This window comes from Hyla sarda, chromosome 10 (genome assembly GCF_029499605.1).
Source record: "Hyla sarda isolate aHylSar1 chromosome 10, aHylSar1.hap1, whole genome shotgun sequence".
Classification (NCBI taxonomy): domain Eukaryota; kingdom Metazoa; phylum Chordata; class Amphibia; order Anura; family Hylidae; genus Hyla; species Hyla sarda.
In genome coordinates, this window is record NC_079198.1 from 117,500,865 (window position 1) to 117,525,046 (window position 24,182).

At 44.2% G+C, this 24,182-nt stretch overlaps 1 protein-coding gene across 4 annotated transcripts in view; it reads right to left on the reverse strand.

Moving 5' to 3' along the window:
• Positions 1-8,783: 8,783 nt before the first annotated feature.
• Positions 8,784-24,182, reverse strand: part of RIMKLA (ribosomal modification protein rimK like family member A) — a 46,598-nt gene continuing 31,199 nt past the window's right edge. The window contains exons 3-6 of one of the 4 annotated variants that reach the window (XM_056544670.1): positions 21,271-21,357; positions 12,821-13,024; positions 9,387-9,515; positions 8,784-9,283 (exon numbers count right to left, since the gene is read on the reverse strand). In XM_056544670.1, the coding sequence (XP_056400645.1) occupies positions 9,039-9,283; positions 9,387-9,515; positions 12,821-13,024; positions 21,271-21,357 (665 nt within the window). In that variant the 3' untranslated portion in view covers positions 8,784-9,038. Of the gene's footprint in view, positions 9,516-12,820; positions 13,025-21,270; positions 21,358-24,182 lie in introns of all 4 variants that reach the window. The other 3 variants (XM_056544673.1, XM_056544672.1, XM_056544669.1) reach the window with 3 other exon arrangements.

Consider the following 24,182-nt stretch of genomic DNA (forward strand, 5'->3'; position numbering starts at 1 on the left):
TGGCCGCAGCGGTGTACCGTCTTGGCGGGATTGGTTGAGTCGGCAGGTCTCATCTCGAGTGCTCATCTCAGAAGCCGGAAGTAGACATAAGATTGGGGGATCAGGAGGAGCTGAAAGGGCAAATCTAAAGTTTCAAGCCTTCTATATCTTGAGTTCCATCGTGGGGAGACAGTGACACCGGTCACGCTGGACAGTACAATTGTCGAGGCAACTATATCAGGTCAAGCAAGAACAGTGCATGAGTCCCGTTTATCAGAAAGTGAGACTCGTTTTACGTGGTACGGTTGCCTCTTCATCTGTAATGTCCAGGGGGGCCTGCGTCTCCCCAGACAGGAGATTAAGATCACATGTGCTGGAACTAGAGATGCGGGGGACCGGGGCTAGGTAAGCATAGGGTTTTTTCTATTTTTCCTTCCTCAGCAGGATATGAATTTTGGCAAAACGCCAGATAGGTCCTTTAGCTTTAACAAATTTTAACACGAAACGTAGAGAAACAGAGACTGCAGCTTTGAAAATTCTTAAAAATAGATGAGCGGTGACTAGAGATGAGCAAACTTACAGTAAATTCGATTCGTCACGAACTTCTCGGCTCGGCAGTTGATGACTTATCCTGCGTAAATGAGTTCAGCTTTCAGGTGCTCCGGTGGCTGGAGACTCTTTCCTAGGACTGTATCCACCTTTTCCAGCCCACCGGAGCACCTGAAAGCTGAACTAATTTACGCAGGATAAGTGATCAACTGCCGAGCCGAGAAGTTCGTGACAAATCGAATTTACTGTAAGTTCGCTCATCTCTAGCGGTGACACAAAAGTGGTCTTAAAGTATCCAAATATTAAAAGATATGCCCATTCCACAGGGATAATAAGCTTATCTGTGGAGGTCCAACCTCTGAGACCTCTACTGATCACAAGAATGGAGGTTAACCATGACTAGAACACCAGTGCACATACCTATTACTGTCTATGGGACTTTTGGACAGAGATTAGTGCTCTGTAATATCCCCATAGTCCCATACAGAATGAATGGAGCGATGATCAAGCATGTGCAGTGCCGCTCCATTCCCTTAGAGGACATTTTTGGGTGCTCTTGCCATCGGTGGGGGTCCCAGTTGTTGAACATCCATTGATAAGCTAATTACCACATATGTCTAATTTTTTTTCAGAAACAGCACCACACTTCTATTCACAGACTGTGTCTGGTATTGCAGTTCAATCCCACTGTTGGAAACTTTTTTTTTCTATTTGGTGTTTGATGGATATGTCATAAAAGTGTGGTGGTCCAAGCTGGTCTAGCCATTGGCGCCTCCACCAACTAGACGCCTATGTTGGCATTTGGAACAATTTTGCAACCATTTTTGCGCCAATTATGAGAATTCAATCAAATTACTTGCTGCACACAGTACATTAGTTATGCCGCCCATTTCTAATAAATACATTGCTTGATCTCATATATACTCAGGGGTCATCGGCAGGTGACCCCTGACCGTGTATACAAGGCGATACATCCTTTTACAGTCAATTTTATTGCTGCTAATACTTCATGGCAGGATAGATTCTACCGCTCTAGATAGGCTTATATACTGATCCCCACACGTGACCGATAATAACACAAACTTCAGCTTTCAGTGCACGAATAAAAATTGCCTAAATGTCTCAACTTAGTCAATTACAAAATTGTGACATTTACTTAAAATAGAGATTGGGTCACTTCTGCTTTTGATATCTAGTGACTAAATGCATTTTCCAGATACATGTCTGTGCCTATATGTGACCTCTCCACTGAAATAAATGTAAATGGACATGAAGGGGGAGAGATTTATCAAAACCCGTCCAGAGGAAAAGTTGCTGAGTTGCCCATAGCAACCAATCAGATCGCTTCTTTCATTTCTCACAGGCCTTTTCAAAAATGAAAGAAGCGATCTGATTGGTTGCTATGGGCAACTCAGCAACTTTTCCTCTGGACGGGTTTTGATAACTCTCCCCCGAAGACTCAGTACCCTAACCTGGTGAATTTTCAGCATGAACTGTTTACCCCAAGTAAGTGAACATGCAGAATACTTATGTACACATAGCGGGAGATTTAGGGTATGTTCACACAACGTCATTCCGTGAGCGGAATGCCGCGAATAGAATTACGTGCTGTGAACATAAACATCAGTGTGAATGGGTCTTCCGCGAGACCCGTTCACACTGCGGAATTTCAGCGGCGGACAATTCTTTGTTTCCGCGCAAAGAAAGAACATGTTCATTCTTTGTGTGGAAGTCCGCGAACACTGCATAGCCGTCAATGGTGACGGCGCAGTGCCGCGCGGTCCTACCGCCGAAGTATTGCAACGGCGGCCGCCAGAATGGAATCTCCGCTCGCCCAATTCTTTGGGCGAGTGGGGATTCCGTTCATTATCCGTAGTGTGAAAATACCCTTATGTAAAACCTGTTACATTCTCTGTAAATGGGGGATCCCAAACAAAGAACCACCCCCTCCCCACTCCATCCTACTTTATAACTCCCAATTACCTAATAGTGTATATAATCGCGGGGGTTTCTAAACTAGACAATCCCATTAAAGTTCAGCTGATCAGCCACTATAGACAACATGTTCCCATCCTACATCGCTTTTCATTGCGCTAATTTCGGAATCAAGCCATCGCTGAGCCATCTGCTCCCATTAATAAACCTGCTCAGAAATAACTTTTATATATATATTAGGTTTTAGCTGTTCACTTTGCATCATTAATTAAAACGGTGTGAAAAAAAATCGACTTCAGCTCCGGCGCCGCCATATTTCTGCGTTATCGGCCCCTCATTTAACGGCAAGTTCGGCTCATTTTGGATAAATATAATAAGTTCTTGAGCCCGGCTGATATTGTGTCAGAGAAAAGGAATACAAACTAAATCTAACTTTCACGGTCTTGGGCTCTTTCCGGGGAAATATTTATGACACTCGATATCCTTTTTGAATACGAAGATAAAATCACAACTTTTAAAGGAAATCTGTCATCAGTATCACCCGCACTAACCTGTCATACAAGCTTGTAGTGCGGGTGATACTGATCAAAATCATCCGTCAAGCAGTTCCGCCGTAATTCCTCTTTTTTGGTATATGCAAATGAGATAATTGGGGCATGGGCGGAGCTACGACCCGAGCTCTGGGCACTCTAACGTCATCTTCGCCAGGCACCTTTAGGCTAGGTTCAGACTACGGAATCTCCGGCCAGAAAACTTCCGCCCGGAGATTCCGAGTGCGGCCAGCGCCGGCTGAATCAGTCGGCGCTAGGACCGCGCGGACACTGTAGTCTCCAATAGACTACAATGTGTTCCGCGAGTATTTCCGCCTGAAGAAAGAGCAACCCCTTTCTTCAGGCGGAAATTTTTAAACGGATTTTCCGTTCACAAATTCCGAAGTGTGAATTTGTGTACGGAAACCCATTCACTACACTATACATTTTAGCAAGCGGAATTTCCGCCTGCAATTTCAAAGAGGAATTGCAGGCGGAAATTCCGTAGTCTGAACCTAGCCTTAGGATCTATTCATACAGCAGAATTTCCGCTTGCGGAATTCCGCCTCAAATTAAAGCCCATAGACATCTATGGGATTCCGCACTCCCATTCACACTCCTGAATTTCGGATTGCGGAATTCCCCAAGTGGAAATTCTGCCGTGTGAATAGGCCCTTAGGCTCTATTCACAAGGATTTTTTGTCATGGGGACAATACTCTACATATATTGGAGAAGGTGACCCATCTGGACAACTCCTTAATATCTATATGGGTACTGATTCCCTGACTCCTAGAGATCAAGCGATATTGCTAGAAGAAGCCCAATATGGTGCTTGGTTCCTACTGTAAATTCTTCAACCCGTATTCCAAAGCCTCTGGTCCTCATCTTTTAGTTTATGCCCCAACCACTTTAAAGGGGTATTCCAGGAAAAAACTTTTTTTTTATATATATATATATATATCAACTGGCTCCAGAAAGTTATGCAGATTTGTAAATTACTTCTATGAAAAAAATCTTAATCCTTCCAATAATTATCAGCTGCTGAAGTTGAGTTGTTCTTTTCTGTCTGGCAACAGTGCTCTCTGCTGACATCTCTGCCTGTCTCAGGAACTGCACAGAGTAGAAGAGGTTTGCTATGGGGATTTGCTTCTACTCTGGACAGTTCCCGAGACAGGTGTCATCCGAGAGCACTTAGAGAAGAACAACTCAACTTTAGCAGCTCATAAGTACTGAAAGGATTAAGATTTTTTTAATAGAAGTAATTTACAAATCTGTTTAACTTTCTGGAACCAGTTGATATATAAAAAAAAATTTTTTTCCTGGATAACCCCTTTAAGGTATACTCATGGCACCAGTTCCATATGGACTGCCAAGTTGCAATTACATTACATTATTGTTACGCCGAGCGGTCCGGGTCCCTGCTCCTCCCCAGAGCGCTCGCGGCGTTCACCTCCGTGCAGCGCCCCGGTCAAACCCGCTGACCGGGAGCGCTGCACTAGTGTCTCCGGCGGGCTCGCATCCCAATCTCCTCACCTGCCCCGTCCTCCGTCTGCTCAGTCCCAGCGCGCGCGGCCCTGCTCCCTAGGGCGCGCGCGCACCGCCTCTCTGAGATTTAAGCCAGTGCGCCATTGATTGGCGCCTGGCCCAATCAGTAGCTGCACCTGTGCCCTCCTTATAAAAACCCACTTCCCCTTCCTGTCATCGCCAGATTTTATTGCCTAGTGCCCAGTGAAAGCGTTTTCTGTGTTCCTTAGCCTGTGTTCCAGACCTCCTGCTGTTGCCCCTGACTACGATCCTTGCTGCCTGCCCTGACCTTCTGCTACGTCCGACCTTGCTCTTGCCTAATCCCTTGTACCGCGCCTATCTCAGCCGTCAGCTGGGGTTGAGTCGCTATTGGGTGGAACGACCTGGGGGTTACCTGCCGCTGCAAGTCCATCCCGCTTTGTGGCCAGTAACCCCTTAGACTCCGTTCCCCTGGTACGGCCCACGTCATCACCCTACTGACACAGAGGATCCACCACCAGTGTCCTCGCTGCATTCCTATCCGAACCCTGACAATTATCTTGCACTGTGTACTATGGTCGGGAAATGGTCTCCAACTCATGACTCCCAGCTGTAGAGTCAGGGGTCAAAGATCTGTGGGGTAGAGTAAATTTTTTTCACATTATTGCACAATACATCAATATTTGGCATTATATTTTTTTTACCAGTGAAAAATAAACAAATACTAGATACAACTAATACTGGTAGTGGCATTCCGCGGGTACATCACGCCTGGAGAGGAAGCACACGGAATCCGGAGCTTTTTCCTGTGCTCATTCTCATGCCCTGGTGCACGTTGTATAGTATTGGAATTGCTGCCTCTCATGTCCATTTACCCTGTTGACTTTACGATGTCCGTATTATTGTTTTGGCACCGACTATTATAATACTAAGGATATGTAATATGCATATAAACAGGTTGTACAGTAGGTATTTTGTATTTGATTTGCGTATACAGCAAGAAATACAATCCCCACAAACTAGTGTTGTGCCTAAGTAAGGCTGGGTTCACACCACGTTTTTGCAATACAGTTCCCGTATACATTTTCAATGTGAAAACCGTACGGAACCGTATTGAAAACCGTATGCACTGACTCTCCATTGAAAACCGTATGCCAAAAGATGCATCAGGTTGTGTCCGTTTTGCGTCTTATACGGTTTTGTCAGTTTTTTTCCCCGTACACAAAACCGTAGCCTACCACATTTTTTGGTCCCGGTGAAAAATTGTATTAAACCTTATACGTTTTTTTTATACATGGGAGTCAATGGGAACCGTACAGAACTGTATGTGTGTACGGTTCCATCCGGTTTTCACCATACGGTTTTTGACTTTTCAGTTTTTTTCTTGGAATTTCAATCAAACAAGTGAAACTTTATTCAAAACGGAGTGAAAAGTTAAAAACTTATAAGTTTTTTCTTTAAAAACGGATGCAACCGGACATAATTTTTCAAACTGTATACGGTTTTTAACTGTATACGGGTTGAAATTTGTACACACGTTTTGATACAGTTTAGTCCGGTTTTAAGAATTAAATTTTTCATCAAAAACCTGATACGGGAACTGTATTGCAAAAACGTGGTGTGAATGCAGCCTAAGAACAACACCCCACACGAGGCATCTCGGCCTATAGTGGAAGGTCCCATTATAAGGAGTGCAGGTATCTCAGAGTCTCCAACAATCTAGGTCCTGCAGGATCTCCACCAACATCTCAGTATAAGGGTACGTTCACACGCGCGGATTTTCAGCGTATTTTACACTGCAGATCCGCTGGTGAAGGCCCACTCTATGCTGGCTTTACATGTGCCTGTTGGTAGCGGCAATATGCTGTTACCAACAGGCACACTGTGATGTGCGAGTCGCAGTATACTGGCACATCGCGGGAGCTCTCTGCCTAGCTCAGAGCAGGGAGAGCGGCCGCGATGTGCGAGTAAGCCGCGCATATCTCTGCAGTGTGTCAGCTCGTATCGGCGTATTGCCGCTACCAGCAGGCACATATAAAGCCAGCATACAGCGGGGCCTTCACCAGCGGATCCGCAGCTAAATACGCTGCAAAAATCTGCACGTGTGAACGTACCCTATAACAGGATTTTAAAGGAGTACTCCGCCCCTAGACATATTATCCCCTATCCAAAGGATAGGGGCTAAGATGTCTGGTCACGGGGGTCCCCCCCCACTGGGGACCCACACAATCTCTGCTGCAGCACCCCAGACATCGGAGCGAACTTACTTACTTACTTCCGTACTGGATGACTGGCAATGTTGGGCGGAGGCTCGTGATGTCACAGTCACGCCCACTTGTGACATCACAGCCACGCCCCCTCAATGCAAGTCTATGGGAGGGGCGTGACGGCTGTCACGCCCCTCCCATAGACTTGCAATGAGGGGGCGTGGCCGTGATGTCACCAGCCTTTGAATAAGGGATAAGATGTCTAGGGGCAGAGTACCCCTTTAAGGGACCCTTTTAAACAGCATTTTCTAGTTGCGTCCCATTTTATATGGATAGTGTTAACACTTCATTCTCTTGCAACCCCTACTGTCATAAAAACAGGGGGTCCTCTTATGGCAACTTAGCAATCCTATCAAGCTAAAGAAGTGGAGAGGTAGCCACCGAATGTCAGAGGAGAGACAAGGCCACCGATCCTATAGGGGTTAAAGGTGGGGGTCTCCCAACTTTTCTACCAGCCTTATACTGGCCTTCTCACGGCTTTGGCTGGGGCTGTCTCTAAGAGCCCCACAGCAGTTAGGCTCTGTTCACACACCAGAATTTCTGCATGGAATTCCGCATGAATTTATAGCCAATACACTTCAATGGGATTCCGCTGTCCCAGTATTTCCGCTGCAGGAATTCCATTGATGTGAATGGGAAATTCATTTCTGTGGAATTTACTGCAGAATTTTCATGTAGAATTCTGTGCAGAAATTCTGCCGTGTGAATATGGCCTTATAAGTCCTGTGTCTATTGCACATGGTCTCTATCCTAGGATGATGGCAATCGCCATCGAACTGATAAAGAACACAGAAAAGCGACCAATGGCTTTTCAACCTCCTTCAACAACCAATTGTATCCCATTACTCAAGTGTCATTGATATAATAAATACTGTATACAGAGCACCAAAGGATGGAGACAAGACTGGATCCCCAAAAACAATAACAGATATGATTGCTCATTGAACCTCAATATGCCCCCATAGGGAGGAAATATATTTCCCATGGCAGCCCCCCAAAAGTCCCCTGTACACAGCCACTTTGTAGTCTACAGGTACAAATACAGTGATCCCTCAACTTACAATGGCCTCAACATACAATAGTTTCAACATACAATTGTCTTTTCTGAACCATTGTAAGTTGAAACCAGACTCAACATACAATGTACGGACAGTACAGATCTGTGAAACGTGTCAATGGCCGGAAGATCTGACCAATCAGAATAGGCAATTTACTGGTAAAACCCCTGTATTACTGAAGTGTATGCACTGACTGGTGTCTGGTAGCGCCCCCTACAGTACAGGGAGGTATTACATATTCTGTAGTATTCTTTACTTGTATTACTGAAGTGTATGCACTGACTGGTGTCTGGTAGCGCCCCCTACAGTACAGGGAGGTATTACATGTTCTGTACTACTCTTTACCTGTATTACTGAAGTGCATGCACTGACTGGTGTCTGGTAGCGCCCCCTACAGTACAGGGAGGTATTACATGTTCTGTACTCTTTACCTGTATTACTGAAGTGCATGCACTGACTGGTGTCTGGTAGCGCCTCCTACAGTACAGGGAGGTATTACATGTTCTGTACTACTCTTTGCCTGTATAACTGAAGTGTATGCACTGACTGGTGTCTGGTAGCGCCCCCTACAGTACAGGGAAGTATTACATGTTCTGTACACTTTACCTGTACCAGGGTTGGCTGCTCCTTTGGACACCAGGTGAGGGCGGCTCCATGTTACTTTTTTAGGACACTGTGTTCTGTACAGGACCCTGAAGAAACTTCTGTCCTCTACATAGACCAGTTTTTCCCAAGCAGGGTGCCCCCAGCTGTTGCAAAACTACAACTCCCAGCATGCCCGGACAGCCTTTGGCTGTCCGGGCATGCTGGGAGTTGTAGTTTTGCAACAGCTGGAGGCTCCCTGCTTGGGAAACACTGCCATAGACAGTGATTACAGCTCCCAGCAGATCTTTCTTACTTTTATATGTAAGGATTTGCTTTATCTATATTAGTTATCTACTTATTTTTCTTTAATCCTCACTTTTCCCTATTTTTGGATGACATTTTGGTGGCTTCAGAACCAATTCCCAGGTTTCCATAGAGTTCTGGTCTCAACATACAATGGTTTCAACATACAACGGTCGTCCTGGAACCGATTCATATTGTAACTTGAGGGACCACTGTATTATATTAGACCCCCCGACATAAGAAAGCAGCAACATGATTACATTTTTCAGCACTATATAGCAGCAAGCCCCTTGTGAGCCATGTTGGCCAGTGTGATTGATAAGTGCATTTATTTACACGGGTAATGAAGAGGTAGTTTACTCTGCGACATCATTACAGATGCGATCGGTCTGGATCGGGGAACTTGGCTTTGGTGCATTGGTAGGATCCCTGATTTCCTTGACATCAGATCCACTATTACTACAGCGTGATCCATCAGCGGGGGGGTGAGTGCTGGCAGACACAAGTGCTTTTGTCTCATTGATTTCTGGAGGGCCGGATGCTGCAGATAGCAGAGACACCTCTTCTGATGGCCTAATGGGGAGAAGAGATATCGCGTAATCTGCAATAATACCGGCCAGATCTAGCTGACACGCCTGGTCAAATTCAGTAAAACCAACATTTGCATTAGCCTCACAAACCACGAACGATCCATTATCCTTCAAGAGAAGGTCGATGCCGCATATGTCCATCCCCAGGATGTTGGACACTTGCATAGCTAACAATCTGCCCTGCTCACTCAGAGGGAAGGTGGTGCCCACGCCTCCTGTAACAGAAAGAGAAGGTAGGTTAAAGCCCTAGGTTCATTTTCAACGGGCACTGTCCGATACAAAAACTTTTGCTATGTTGTAAAGCATGTGTAACCAATAGTTTTTGCAATTGGTTTCATTAGAAAATTTTCAGTATTTCATATAGAAAAAGTCAGTCACACAACTGCCCCCCCTACCTGCTTGGACACATACCAGTCCTGCTGTGTCCATGAGTCATCACCTATGTCATGGACACACTTCCTTGATTGACAGCTGTGAGCGCAGGGCTCAGAGCGGGAGGAAAAATCCTCCCACTGTCATCTTGTGTCCCTCTACTGTCAGTGAGGACATGCTGGGAGTTGTAGTTTTGCTAATGCTAGGGGAGATGTGAGCAGACGGCATACTGAGGGAGGGGGAGGAAACCTGCACAGTGAGGCCACGCCCCCTCCCTTTGAGAGGAATTCAGACTAGTGAGCTACATTAAAAGTGTCATAAAAACATAAATAAAGGAGCTAGACACATAAAAATGACATGTACATGGTCAGGATTAGGTACTGAGTGATAGATTAAAAACTATTTTTTTTGTTGTTGGATCTGACAGGTACGCTTTAAGGGGGTCCCAGGTTTTAGTTTTCTTTTGATTTACCTTTCTTAGTGGCTGCTATATTGTTTTCCTAAACCAAAATATTAGGAGAAGATAGTTACTTCACCCTCACTACAAGCAAGGCCCAAGTCCTGCAGGAATGCGTGGGAACTTAGTTCCTGCACTTTTTCCACAGCAGGAACACTGTTCCTATTAGCTGGAGTCCTGTAAGGGGGGGGGGGGATATCTTGGGTGAGTTCGCACACTTTTTTTTTCTCCAGGACTTGACCCCTAACTACAAGCCTATACCAACAGGTTAGTACGGGTGATGCTGATTACAGATTCCCTTTAAAGGGGTACTCCGCCCCTAGACATCTTATCCCCTATCCAAAGGATAGGGGATAAGATGTAAGATCGCCGGGGTCCCGCTGCTGGGGACCCCTGGGATCTCGGCTATGGCACCCCGCTATCATTACTGCACAGAGCAGACTCACTCCGTGCGTAATGAGGGGCAATACAGGGGCCGGAGCATCATTACGTCACGGTGGTGGCAATCACGCCCCCTCCCATAGACTTGCATTAAGGGGGCGTGCTATGACGTCACGAGGGGCGGAGCCGTGATGCCATGATGCCCCAGTCATTACGCATGGAGCGAGTCTGCTCTGTGCAGTAATGATAGCGCGGTGCCGCAGCCGAGATCCCGGGGGTCCCCAGCAGCGGGACCCCGGCGATCTGACATCTTATCCCCTGTCCTTTGGATAGGGGATAAGATGTCTCGGGGCGGAGTACCCCCTTAACTTCTTTATGTGACTAACCTCACAATTTCCCAAGAAACTGGATTGCTTTCCCTGGTCCATTGAATATGACCTTCCCAGTAGAGTCATAGCTTGTAGCTTCTGGGCCCTGATGCAAAATCTGCAACAGGGCCCCATATGCCAATTAAAATACTGGTCTCTTATGGGGCAGATGTGTTTTGGGGCCCCCTTAGGCACCAGGGCCCCGGTGCGAGTGCTACCTCGATAGCTTCACGCCTGCTTCCCAGTTACTAGTCAATCCCTTTTCTATACAAGTCTATGGCCACCTGTATACAATTGATTCTAGTACCAGATGCCCATTCACACTATACAAACAGATTTAAGAACAGGCCAATGATTAAGAACAGCATCGCTGTGTCACCATGACCGACTGTCAGAGAGATCTAAGGGGGTAAAGACTTGGTTCGGTTTGGTCCAAATAATGATATTTCTGCCAAAATCTGATTCGCCACTTAGATGTGATTTGTCAGATTATGTTGGATTGAGGGTCTATTCACAAGGCAGAATTTCTACTTCTGCCTCAAATTAAAGCCCATAGACTTCTATGGGTTTCCGCACTCCCATTCACACTTCTGAATTTCCGCTTGCGGAAATTCAGAAGTGTGAATGGGAGTGCGGAAACCCATAGAAGTCTATGGGCTTTAAAGGGATATTCCAGGAAAAAAAAACTTTTTTTTTTATATCAACTGGCTCCAGAAAGTTAAACAGATTTGTAAATGACTTCTATTAAAAAATCTTATATGGACATTTATCAACGGGTTTAGTCAGGTTTTCTTTACTATAATTGTCGCAAAATTGTCGCAACTGCGACTACACGATTTTTCGTGCGACATTTTGACTGGAAAGCGAGAAAAGCAAGTTTTCCTAAAATATACTATGTAGTAATAATTTTAAAATGGACTACGGGTAGTCAGGTATTTATTCACTGCGACAGTCGCAACTGCGGAAAAAAAAAGTCGCAACAGCGTTGGACTAAATTTACTCCAGCTCAAACATGGAGCAGAAAAAGCTACTACCAAAGTTAAAAAGGAAAAATTGCTTACGTGAAAGAAAATTATCAACAGGCTGAAACCAGTTGATAAATACGTAAGCAAAAAAAAAAGTAAGGGAAAAATTACTAAAAAAAAGAATACATAAGCAAACATTGATAAATGTCCCTCTTAATCCTTTCAATAATTATCAGCTGCTGAAGTTGAGTTGTTGTTTATTGTCTGGCAGCAGTGCTCTCTGCTGACATCTCTGCTTGTTTCGGGAACTGCACAGAGTAGAAGAGGTTTGCTATGGGGATTTGCTTCTAAACTAGGCGGCAAAGTGTCATCAGAGAGCACTTAGACAGAAAAGAACAACTCAACTTCATCAGCTCATAAGTACTGAAAGGATAAAAAAAAAATAATAGAAGTCATTTACAAATCTGTTTAACTTTCAGGAGCCAGTTGATATAAATATAAAGTTTTTTTCCTGGATAACCCCTTTAATTTGAGGCGGACATTCTGCCGTGTGAATAGACACTTACCATTGTCAGACAACTCCTTCAAAAAGGCTGTGGTTGTTAGGCAGCGCATCCCCGGCAACTAGAGATGAGCGAACTTACAGTAAATTCGATTCGTCACGAACTTCTCGGCTCGGCAGTTGATGACTTTTCCTGCGTAAATTAGTTCAGCTTTCAGGTACTCCGGTGGGCTGGAAAAGGTGGGTACAGTCCTAGAAAAGAGTCTCCTAGGACTGTATCCACCTTTTCCAGCCCACGGGAGCACCGGAAAGCTGAACTAATTTATGCAGGAAAAGTCATCAACTGCCGAGCCGAGAAGTTCGTGACGAATCGAATTTACTGTAAGTTCGCTCATCTCTACCGGTAACCAGACCAGGCTGTCAGACATGACCCATATCTCATCTTCATACTTCACAAAGCTCCAGGATCACTTACCCAAGCAGCAATTACTCTGCATCCTGCCATCGGTGGAAGATCGCAACATGGATCCTACGATACGTTCGCCAACAATTACCACGCGGATATCTTTCCCATGAGACTCTTTCACGTACTTCTGAAACAGGTATGGAGCGTCGTGCCGTAATAAATGAGATATGTCCAGCAAATGGTGCTTATCCTGTGCAAGAAATACAGCTTTTCCTGGGAAACAAACAAAACCAAAGTTACAATGGACTATATATATATATATATACTGTCACTGTAAGGCTAAGTTTCCACTTGGTTTTTTGCGCTGCGTTTTTTTGTGTAGAAAAAACTCCAGAAAAAACGCCAGTGTAATTTCCTCCGTCTGGCGTTTTTTCATTTGTGTGGAAATTGCATTTTTGGCGCCCCTTTTTGGTGTTTTTTCAAAATTTGTTGGGTACCAAAAAAAAAAGGATGCAGTAGGGATGGAAAAAAATTTATTTCATGAAATTAGATTTTTTAGAACGAAATTTTGATACATTTTTAAACAGGGATCAATTTATGTGGGCGTGCAGGGAACTAAAAATGTAGCCGACAATAATAAAAATGTAGAAAGGGGCCATTTAAATGTAAAAATCATATATCTTTTATAATTAATTTTGTTACATTTTTTATTAGTAATGTATTTTAATAATGTGTTTAATAAAGTATGTGTGTTTTTCACTTTTTTTTCCTTAGTTTTTTTTTAATACTTTTTAGGTAGTACTACTACTCCCAGCATGGAACACACTGTTCCATGATGGGAGTAATAGTTCCAGTACAAATAGACAGATCGCCCCAGGTGTCACTCCTGACACCAAATGCGATCGTCCATATTATAGCAGAGATGCGGAGCGGCTCTATACAGCTCATCTCTGCTCTGTAATCCGGCCGGCCAGTGATGTGAATAGAAATTCACATCACTCATTCCTATTTTCCGCCCAGAGAGGGGATTGACGGATGGTGGCAGCCAATCACAGCTCTCAGCAGGAAATATGAAGTGAGTGAGTGGCGGCAGGAGTACAGAGCAGAGATGCGAGTGCAGGAGAAAACCGCTCCGCATCTCAGGAATGAAGGATGATTGCAGATGTTAGGAGTGACACCCGCTGTGATCTGTCCTTAACTGCAGGTACTACTGCTCCCAACATGGAGCACACTCTGCTCCATGCTGGGAGCAGTAGTACCTGCATTAATAGACAGATCGCAGTGAGTGTAACTTCTGACACCTGTTGCGATCTATTAATGCAGGTGCTACAGCTCCCAGCATGGAGCAGAGTGTGCTCCATGTTGGGAGCATTAGTACCTGCAGTTAAGGAAAGATCACAGCGGGTGTCACTCCTGACACCCGCTGACATCCTCCTGTATAATGTATAGATGTGGCCGCTCTTCTATGGTCCCCTGCACTGACGTATATATACACATATTCATATTTCCCGCAGAGAGCTGTGATTGGCTGGAACCATCTGACCAATCACAGCTCTCTGCGGGAAAAATGAATATGTGTATATATAAGGCAGTGCAGGGGACCATAGAAGAGCGGCCGCTGCATCTATACATTATACAGGAGGATCACAATGGGTGTTGGGAGTGACACCTGGGGCAATCTGTCAATTAGTACAGGTATTACTACTCCCATCATGGAACAGTGTAAAAATTTGAAAGCAAATTTTCTGTTCACAATTTCTGCTTCAAAAATTACGAATTGTGAATTAGTGGATGGAAAACCAATTGACTAGCTTCTACATTTTAGTAAGCAGAATTTCTGTCAGCAATTTCAAAGCGGATTTGCAGGCAGAAATTCTGTAGTGTGAACTTAGCCTAAGGCTAGGTTCACACTACGGAATTTCCGCCTGCAATTCCGCTTTGAAATTGCAGGCAGAAAATTCCGCTTACTAAAATGTATACTATAGTGAATGGGTTTCCGTTCACAAATTCACACTTTGGAATTTGTGAAACGGAATTTGTGAACTTAAAATCAGCTTTAAAATTTCCGTCTGAAGAATGGCTTTGCTCATTCTTCAGGCGGAAATACTCGGGGAACACATTGCAGTCTATCGGAGACAGGAGTGTCCGCGTGGTCTGATTCAGACCAACTGATTCAGTCAGCGCTGGCCGCACTCGGAATCTCCCGGCGGAAATTTTCAGCCTGGAGATTCCGCAGTGTAAACCTAGCCTGAGGCTAGGTTCAGACTACGGAATTTCCGCCGGAATTTTCGCTTTGAAATTTCCACAAATTCACACTTCGGAATTTGTGAAGCGGAAAATCCGGATGAAAAATCCGCTAGAAAATTTCCGCCTGAAGAAAGGGGTTGCTCTTTCTTCAGGCGGAAATCCTAGCGGAACACATAGCAGTCTATAGGAGACTGCAGTGTCCGCGCGGTCCTAGCGCAGTCTAATTCAGTCGGCGCAGGCGGAACTCGGAATCTCTGGGCGGAAATTTTCTGCCCGGAGATTCCGTAGTCTGAACCTAGCCTAAGGGTCTATACACATGGCAGAATTTCTGCTTGCAGAATTCCGCAAGCAGAAATTTAGAAGTGTGAATGGGAGTGTGAAGTCTATGGGCTTTAATTTGAGGTGAAATTATGCAAGCTGAATTCCGCAAGCGGAGATTCTACCATGTGAATAGACCCTTAAAGGGGTATATATATATCAACTGGCTCCAGAAAGTTAAAGAGATTTGTAAATTACTTCTATTAAAAAATCTTAATCCTTACAATAATTATCAGCTGCTGAAGTTGAGTTGTTCTTTTCTGTCTGGTAACAGTGCTCTCTGCTGACATCTCTGTTTGTCTCGGGAACTGCACAGAGTAGAAGAGGTTTGCTATGGGGATTTGCTTCTACTCTGGACAGTTCCCGAGACAGGTGTCATCAGAGAGCACTTAGACAGAAAAGAACAACTCAACTTCAGCAGCTCATAAGTACTGAAAGGATTAAGATTTTTTAATAGAAGTAATTTACAAATCTGTTTAACGTTCTGGAGCCAGTGGATATTTATAAAAAAAGTTTTTTCCTGGATAACCCCTTTTAGGCTATTTTGACATCAGCGTTTGTTTTGTTTCAGGCATGGCCAGTTTGTGTAGTTCAACAGATCATATTTTAAATGTTTTTTGGGACAGACAAAAAATACAAGGCATGCAAGGATTTTTAGTCAGGCAAAAAAAAACACTGCAAACGGAACTGAAGCAAACAGAGATGAACGGATCACAAAAATAACCCATTGACATCAATGGGATCCGTTCATATCAGTTTTTTCTGTCTCTTTGCCGGATGATAGAGATGAGCGAATTTACAGTAAATTCGATTCGTCACGAACTTCTCGGCTCGGCAGTTGATAACTTATCCTGCATAAATTAGTTCAGCTTTCAGGTGCTCCCGTGGGCTGGAAAAGGTGGATACAGTCCTAGGAGACTCTTTCCTAGGACTGTATCCACCTTTTCCAGCCCACCGGAGCACCGGAAAGCTGAACTAATTTATGCAGGATAAGTCATCAACTGCCGAGCCGAGAAGTTCGTGACGAATCGAATTTACTGTAAGTTGGCTCATCTCTACCGGATGACACGAAACTAGAGCTCAGGTAACTTGTTGCACACTGGAAAGCCATTATCCAGCGATCTGTTCACGTGGACCATAGATTTGATATTCTTTTCCCATGTGCTCACTGTCGCCCCCTATGATACTTCTGATCTAAACATATTTCTCTTTCACTAAAACATTTGTCATTTTTCAATAATTTTCAGGTACCTTATTGGCACTAACTACTATAGCATTGTCGAAAAAGGAGCCCAAATGGGTGGGTCCTTACTATATTTTTTTAAACATTACACATTTTCTGTATCAAACTGACTCTTCTGTAAGTTCGTTCCTGCTTTTTTACGCCAGAAGAGTTGAATGAGATCTGATCTTCCATATTACTCAACAAGTGGTGACTCATGTGCCGAAAACAGCCTATTGGCCGATGACTCACCGGTGTGGTATATCCTACATAACCGGATCACGTATTGCATATTAATATCATTTTCTTCTAGTTTTATTAGACATGGTAAGCTCCGCCTCCTAGTTATGGTGGCATGCCACCCCCCCCCCCCCCCCCCTTCTTTCTAGAGTCACTATTAGGCTTCCTATCATCTGTAGGAGTACACATTAGGGGTACAGTGTCCCTAGAAATTTTATCACCCATCCAAAGGATCTCCGGGCCGGCCCTCCGCAGCCATGGTCATGACATCAGGCCATGCCGCCTCCATTGATGTACAGTGGTCCCTCAACATGTGATGGTAATCCGTTCCAAATGGTTTGTTGAAACCATCGTATGTTGAGGGATCCATGCAATGTAAAGTATAGGACAGTGGTCTACAACCTGCGGACCTCCAGATGTTGCAAAACTACAACACCCAGCATGCCCGGACAGCCAACGGCTGTCCGGGCATGCTGGGAGTTGTAGTTTTGCAACATCTGGAGGTCCGCAGGTTGTAGACCACTGGTGTTGGAGTTTATACTCACCTGTCCCCCGCCGCTCCGGACCGTCACCGCTCGTCACCGCTGCCCTGGATGTCGCCTTCCATCGCTGTCGCCGCGTCCCCGCGGTGTCCCCCGACGCTCCGGCAAGGCCTCTGCTTCCCCGGCATCCTCGCTCTCCGTCGCCGCCATCACATCGCTATGCACGCCGCTCCTATTGGATGACGGTGTGCGCAGTGACGTGATGACGACGATGGAGAGTGCCAACGATGCAGGGGATCCCGAAAACATGCGCCGGAGCCCCAAGGAAAGGTAAGTGATCGTCAGCGGACCACACAGGCACCGTAAATGGCTATCCGGTGGCAGCTGAAGCAGTCTGCGCTGTCGGATAACCGTTTATGCGATGGCCCCGACATACAAAAGCATCGTATGTTGATGCTGCCTCTGAGAGACCATCGTATGTTGAAATGATCGTATGTCGGGGCCATCGTAGGTCGGGGGGGTCACTGTATAAGGGAGGAGGTGTGACGAGCAACCACAGCCATCACGTCCCCACCCATAGACATGAATGGAAGGAACATAAATGTTCAGAACGTTGCCAGACCCCCTGCGATCAGTGGCCGGACCCTCTGCGATCAGACATCTTATCCCCTATTCTTTGGATAGGGGAAAAGATGGGGCGGAATACCCTTTTAAGGTCAGTGACTGTCCTGTAAATGTAGAGAAGATTATGCACTTTTCTAATGCACAGATAGAAGGGATATTTTAGCGCTGTCCACAACCAAGGTAGGTATTCTGTAATTCTTTTGAAATCTTTTATTTAACATGTAACGCGTTTCAAGGACGCTCCGTCCTCTTCCTCAGTCTGAGGAACGTCACGGCGGTCCTGCACCCTGCCGCGGCTCCGCACAGGAGATTGCGGGGGCCCCTTCGGATAGGAGATAAGTTATATTGCACTACAGTTCTCCTTTAATACATCCTCTGGTCCTTAGATCCCAGATATTGGGTGGATCCTGGTACAACAATGGTCTCAAACTGTGGCCCTCCAGATATTGCAAAACTTCAACTCCCAGCATGCCCGTCAGGCCGGGCCTAGATTGTCCTATCAGACCAGTGGTCTCAAACTATGGCCCTCCAGATGTTGCAAAACTTCAACTCCCAGCATGCCCGGACAGCCAACGGCTGTCCGGGCATGCTGGGAGTTGAAGTTTTGCAACATCTGGAGGGCCACCGTTTGAGACCACTGTGGTAAAGCATTTGCACTGGGGCTTCTGGTTAAATACGGTGGGTTTTTTTTAAGCACTTTATATCTTTGTTATACAGCTGAGGTTCACTACACTAGAAAATGGAAGTCTGCCTCTGGCAATTGCAATAAAATATTAACAGTCATCTATTAAATAGCAGAGGAGCCGGCAGAGAGTGCCCGCAAAACCCTCCCTTATGTCATTCCCAAGGGTGAACGCCAAGGCAACGATTTACCCACAGGGCACCGTCACCAACCATCATGGCGGTTGTCTGCTAAGCAGAACACCAGTCTATATGCCCCATAACATAGAGAGGTGACCTGCGCAGGACTAGGGGAGAACTGCTGGAACCCTGGCTAATGCATTGCTGAGGTTGACAGGGACAAGACATAAGGAGCCTTTTGCATTAAAGGGGTACTCCGGTGGAAAGCCATTTTTTTTTCCATATCAACTGCCTCCAGAAAGTTAAACAGATTTGTAAATTACTTCTATTAAAAAAAATATTAATCCTTCCAGTATTTATCAGCTGCTGTATGGTGGGGTTATTGCCTTCCTCTGGATCAACATAGTAGGGTTTTAGGTTGAACTTGATGGACTCTTTTTTTTTTGACCTTGCAAACTATGTTACTAAGCTCCAGAGGAAGTTGTGTAGTCCTTTCCAGTCTGACCGCAGTGCTCTCTGCCGACACCCCTGTCCATGTCAGGAACTGTCCAGAGCAGGAGCAAATCCCCATAACAAACCTCTCCTGCTCCGCACAGTTCCTGATACGGACAGAGGTGTCAGCAGAGAGCACTGTGGTCAGACTGAAAAGAACTACACAACTTCCTCTGGAGCATGCAGCAGCTGCTAAGTACTGGAAGGGTTAAAGATTTTTTAATAGAAATCATTTGCAAGTCTGTTAAACTTTCTGGCACCAGTAGATTTGAAAGAGATTGTTTTCCTACAGAGTACCCCTTTAACTGTAATACTTAAAGGGGTACTCCGGTGGAAAACTTTCATTATTTTTTTTTTTTTTTTTTAAATCAACTGGTGCCAGAAAGTTAAACAGATTTGTAAATGACTTCTATTTAAAAAAATCTTAATACTTCCAGTACTTATTAGCTGCTGACTGCTACAGAGGAAATTCTTTTCTTTTTGGAACACAGAGCTCTCTGCTGACATCACGAGGACAGTGCTCTCTGCTGACATCTCTGTCCATTTTAGGAACGGTCCAGAGTAGGAGAAAATCCCCGTAGCAAACATAGGCTGCTCTGGACAGTTCATAAAATGGATAGATGTCAGCAGAGAGCACTGTGCTCGTGTTTCAGCAGAGAGCACTGTGTTCCAAAAAGAAAAGAATTTCCTCTGTAGTATTCAGCAGCTAATAAGTACTGGAAGGATTAAGATTTTTTTTTTTTAATAGGAGTAATTTACAAATCTGTTAAACTTTCTGGCACCAGTTGATTTAAAAAAAAAATAAAAAATTTACACCGGAGTACTCCTTTAAAATGTGCTTTAAAGCCCTTAGTGCTGGAGGGCGGCTGTCAAACACAGCAGCGTAATGTACATTGCTGTTAAAGGATCCTTCCAATAATGCACATTCTTGTGATATTGTGGGAAGGGGGTAAGAGAGGGAAGATGACCTTTCCGCTCTCCTCACATGTTTGTTATAGTAAATACTTGGTATTCCTCAACCCTGCAAAATTCCTAAATTTTCTCTTACAGCTCTGTGTTGTGTCGTTCCACTGTTATACCTTTTTAGGAATTTATAAATAAATTGCTACTTGTCAAAGAGGGGTCAAGTCCTGGAAAAAAATAAAATGTGGGAACTCACCCACTCAAGGGCTGGTCCTGCAGGACTTCTGATAATGGGAACGGCGTTCCTGCTGTGAAAAAAGTGCAGGAACTCAGTTCCCATGTGTTCCTGCAAGACTTGAGCTCAGAAGAACAACACACACTTCTAAGGAAATTGATATTTTATGGGAAATGCAAGTTTCTACTAAAACAGAGAGGTCTGGGGAATCCATGGGTTCTCTTTAAAGGGGTACTCCGCTGGCCAGCGTTCGGAACTTAATGTTCCAAGCGCTGTTTTCGCGCTGAGGGGGTCGGCCACGCCCCCTCGTGACGTCACACCCCACGCCCTCAAAGCAAGTCTATGGGAGGGGGCGTGACGGTCGTCACGCCCCCTCCCATAGACTTGCTTTGAGGGGGGCGAGGTCATGACATTACAAGGGGCGTGGCCGACACCCACAGCGCGCAAAAAAACAGCGTTCAGAACATTTAGTTCCGAATGCTGGCAAGTGGAGTACCCCTTTAAATCTGGCAGCAAACAAAACTGAAGTCATACGGACGTACATACTGTAAGGCACGATGCACATAAATGGCCGCCCTACTATGTCTCTGTACAACACAAAGTTTTATGCCAGGCGGACATGCTGTGTGTGCCGTCACCAACTCAATCAATCAGGACTAGGGCCGCTCGGAACTGCGGCGTCTCCATGAACATGTTCATTCTTTCTGGATTTTGAATTTCTTTGGCAGAATTTTCTGCCATGTGCATGGTTCAGCAGAATCCATTTAAAAGAATGGGGGGCTGCTGCACCAGAATTTCCTAGCAGAATTTTTTTTTTTTTAACGCTGGATTCGGCTCCGAAATTCTGCGGTGTGAATTGACCATTATACAGTCTCTGAATTATTGGATTCTGGATTAAAAAAAATAAATAAAAAATGTCAATCTTCACTGTATAATAAAATATATAATAAAATACCTTGATGTCCTCTAGTGTTTTTCACAACAACAGGATATCCAAGAGGTTCCGCGGCATCTATCAATTTTGCAAATTCATCGTGTCCACCTGTCATGTTAAAAAGGAAATGTAAGGCAAACAATACTCCTATAGGGTCTATTTACACATACGGTTTCCTATTGGATGCTGCAGATTTAAAGGGGTATTCCCATGGAAAACATTTTTTTTAAATCAACTGGTGCCAGAAAGTTAAACAGATTTGTAAATGACTTCTATTAAAAAATCTTAATCCTTCCAGTACTTTTTAGAGGCTGTATATACTACAGAAGAAATGCTCATCTTTTCCGATTTCTCTGATGTCATGACCACAGTGCTCTCTGCTGACCTCTGCTGTCCATTTTAGGAACTGTACAGAGCAGCATATGTTTGCTATGGGGATTTTCTCCTGCTCTGGACAGTTCCTAAAATGGACAGCAGAGGTCAGCAGAGAGCACTGTGGTCGTGACATCAGAGAAATCTAAAAAGATAAGTATTTCCTCTGTAGTATATAGCCCCTAAAAGGTACTGGAAGGATCAAGATTTTTTAATAGAAGTCATTTACAAATCTGTTTAACTTTCTGTCACCAGTTGATTTGAAATTTTTTTTTTTCCACGGGAGTACCCCTTTAAGGCTGCGTTCAATCATTTCGTTTACATTAAAATCTGCAGCATCAAATATGGGCAGGATACTCTACATGTGAATACACCCATAATGTATATATTGGCCTAAATGCAAGTGGGCGGAGCCAAGCATCCAAACCCTTTTAGTGTTCATTATTTATACACAAGTAGCGTTTACATCAAGTGTAATGTCGGCTACACAATTTTTGATCCGGTGTAATGAAGAAAACTGTGACCCTGTAGCGGAATGTGAATCTTTGAACAGGGACACCCTTTTCTGCTTTACAGCTGGCTAATACAAATCCTATCCCCAAACACTGTTTTCGCGCTGAGGGGGTCGACCACGCCCCCTCGTGACATCATGGCCACACCCCCTCAAAGCAAGTCTATGGGAGGGGGCGTGACAACCGCCACGCCCCCTCCCATAGACTTGCATTGAGGGGGAGTGGCCATGACAATACAAGGGGTGTGGCCGACCCCCACCCCTTACAGCGATCAGCGCCGTGAAGGTCTGAGAGCGCTGAGCTCAGGTCACATTCAGCTACAGGTCACAGTTTTTTTCACTTCATAGGTCCTTGGCATTGCTCCAGGGGGCGGGTCCCACTCCAGGGGGCGGGTCTGCTAGAACACTTTGGACTATCTTTGGAAGACAACTCTGTTTTTAGAGGTAAATTCTATTTTTATATTGCAGGAATGTGTGAGAAGAAATTGTTCTACCCTGGAATAAAAAGAAATCAATGCCCTTAACAATGAACCTGTAATTCTTGAAGGATCTTTTTTTGTTAGCACCAAGTTGCATAAGTAGATACAGTGCATTCTGGGATTTATAGTCTGGTATATTGATCAATAAATTAATAAATTCCAGCAAGCATTGGTTGCCCCTCACATCTATATCCATGAAGACAATCCATCACTTCCACAACAGCGTTCTGTGCTTTTTGGATCAGTAGATCACACAGTTCATCTGCAGATCACAGAGATCAACTGGAATCCGCAGGAAGAACCTGGCGGCACGTGTTTAATTTCCCTGCGGCGTCATCACAGGGGAAAAGCATTAAACAGTGACCAATCAAACCAATGGGTTGTATGAATCAGGAACGTAGAACGTGTGGGCAGAAAAGAAACATTCGGACCATCATAGTATTCAGAATATTAGGCAGACTAGAATAGTTATCTATTATATAATTATATAATAGTTACCTGGTCTTATCTTATATGAAGGATAGCCTTATACCTATCTCTATCTTATATGAAGGACAGCCTTATGCCTATCTCTCTTGTATGAAGGATAGCCTTATACCTATCTCTATCTTATATGAAGGATAGCCTTATGTCTATCTCTATCTCCTATGAAGGATAGCCTTATACCTATCTCTATCTTATATGAAGGATAGCCTTATGCCTATCTCTATCTTATATGAAGGATAGCCTTATGCCTATCTCTATCTTATATGAAGGATAGCCTTATGCCTATCTCTATCTTATATGAAGGATAGCCTTATACCTATCTCTATCTTATATGAAGGATAGCCTAATGTCTATCTCTATCTTATATGAAGGATAACTTTATTCCTATCTCTATCTTATATGAAGGATAGCCTTATACCTATCCCTATCTTATATGAAGGATAGCCTTATACCTATCCCTATCTTATATGAATGATAGCCCTATGCTTATCCCTATCCTATATGAAGGATAGCATTATACCTATGCCTATCTTATATGAAGGATAGCCTTATGTCTATCCCTATATTATATAAAGGATAGCTTTATGCCTATCCCTATCTTATATGAAGGATAGCCTTATACCTAACCCTATCTTATATGAAGGATAGTCTTATGTCTATCCATATCTTATATAAAGGATAACCTTATGCCTATCCCTATCTTATATGAAGGATAGCCTTATACCTAACCCTATCTTATATGAAGGATAGTCTTATGTCTATCCCTATCTTATATGAAGGATAGCCTTATGCCTATCCCTATCTTATATGAAGGATAGCCTTATGCCTATCCCTATCTTATATAAGGATAGCCTTATGCCTATCTCTATCTTATATGAAGGATAGCCTTATACCTATCTCTATCTTATATGAAGTATAGCCTTATACCTATTCCTATCTTATATGAAGGATAGCCTTATACCTATCCCTATCTTATATGAAGGATAGCCTTATACCTATTCCTATCTTATATGAAGGATAGCCTTATGCCTATCCCTATCTTATATGAAGGATAGCCTTATACCTATTCCTATCTTATATGAAGG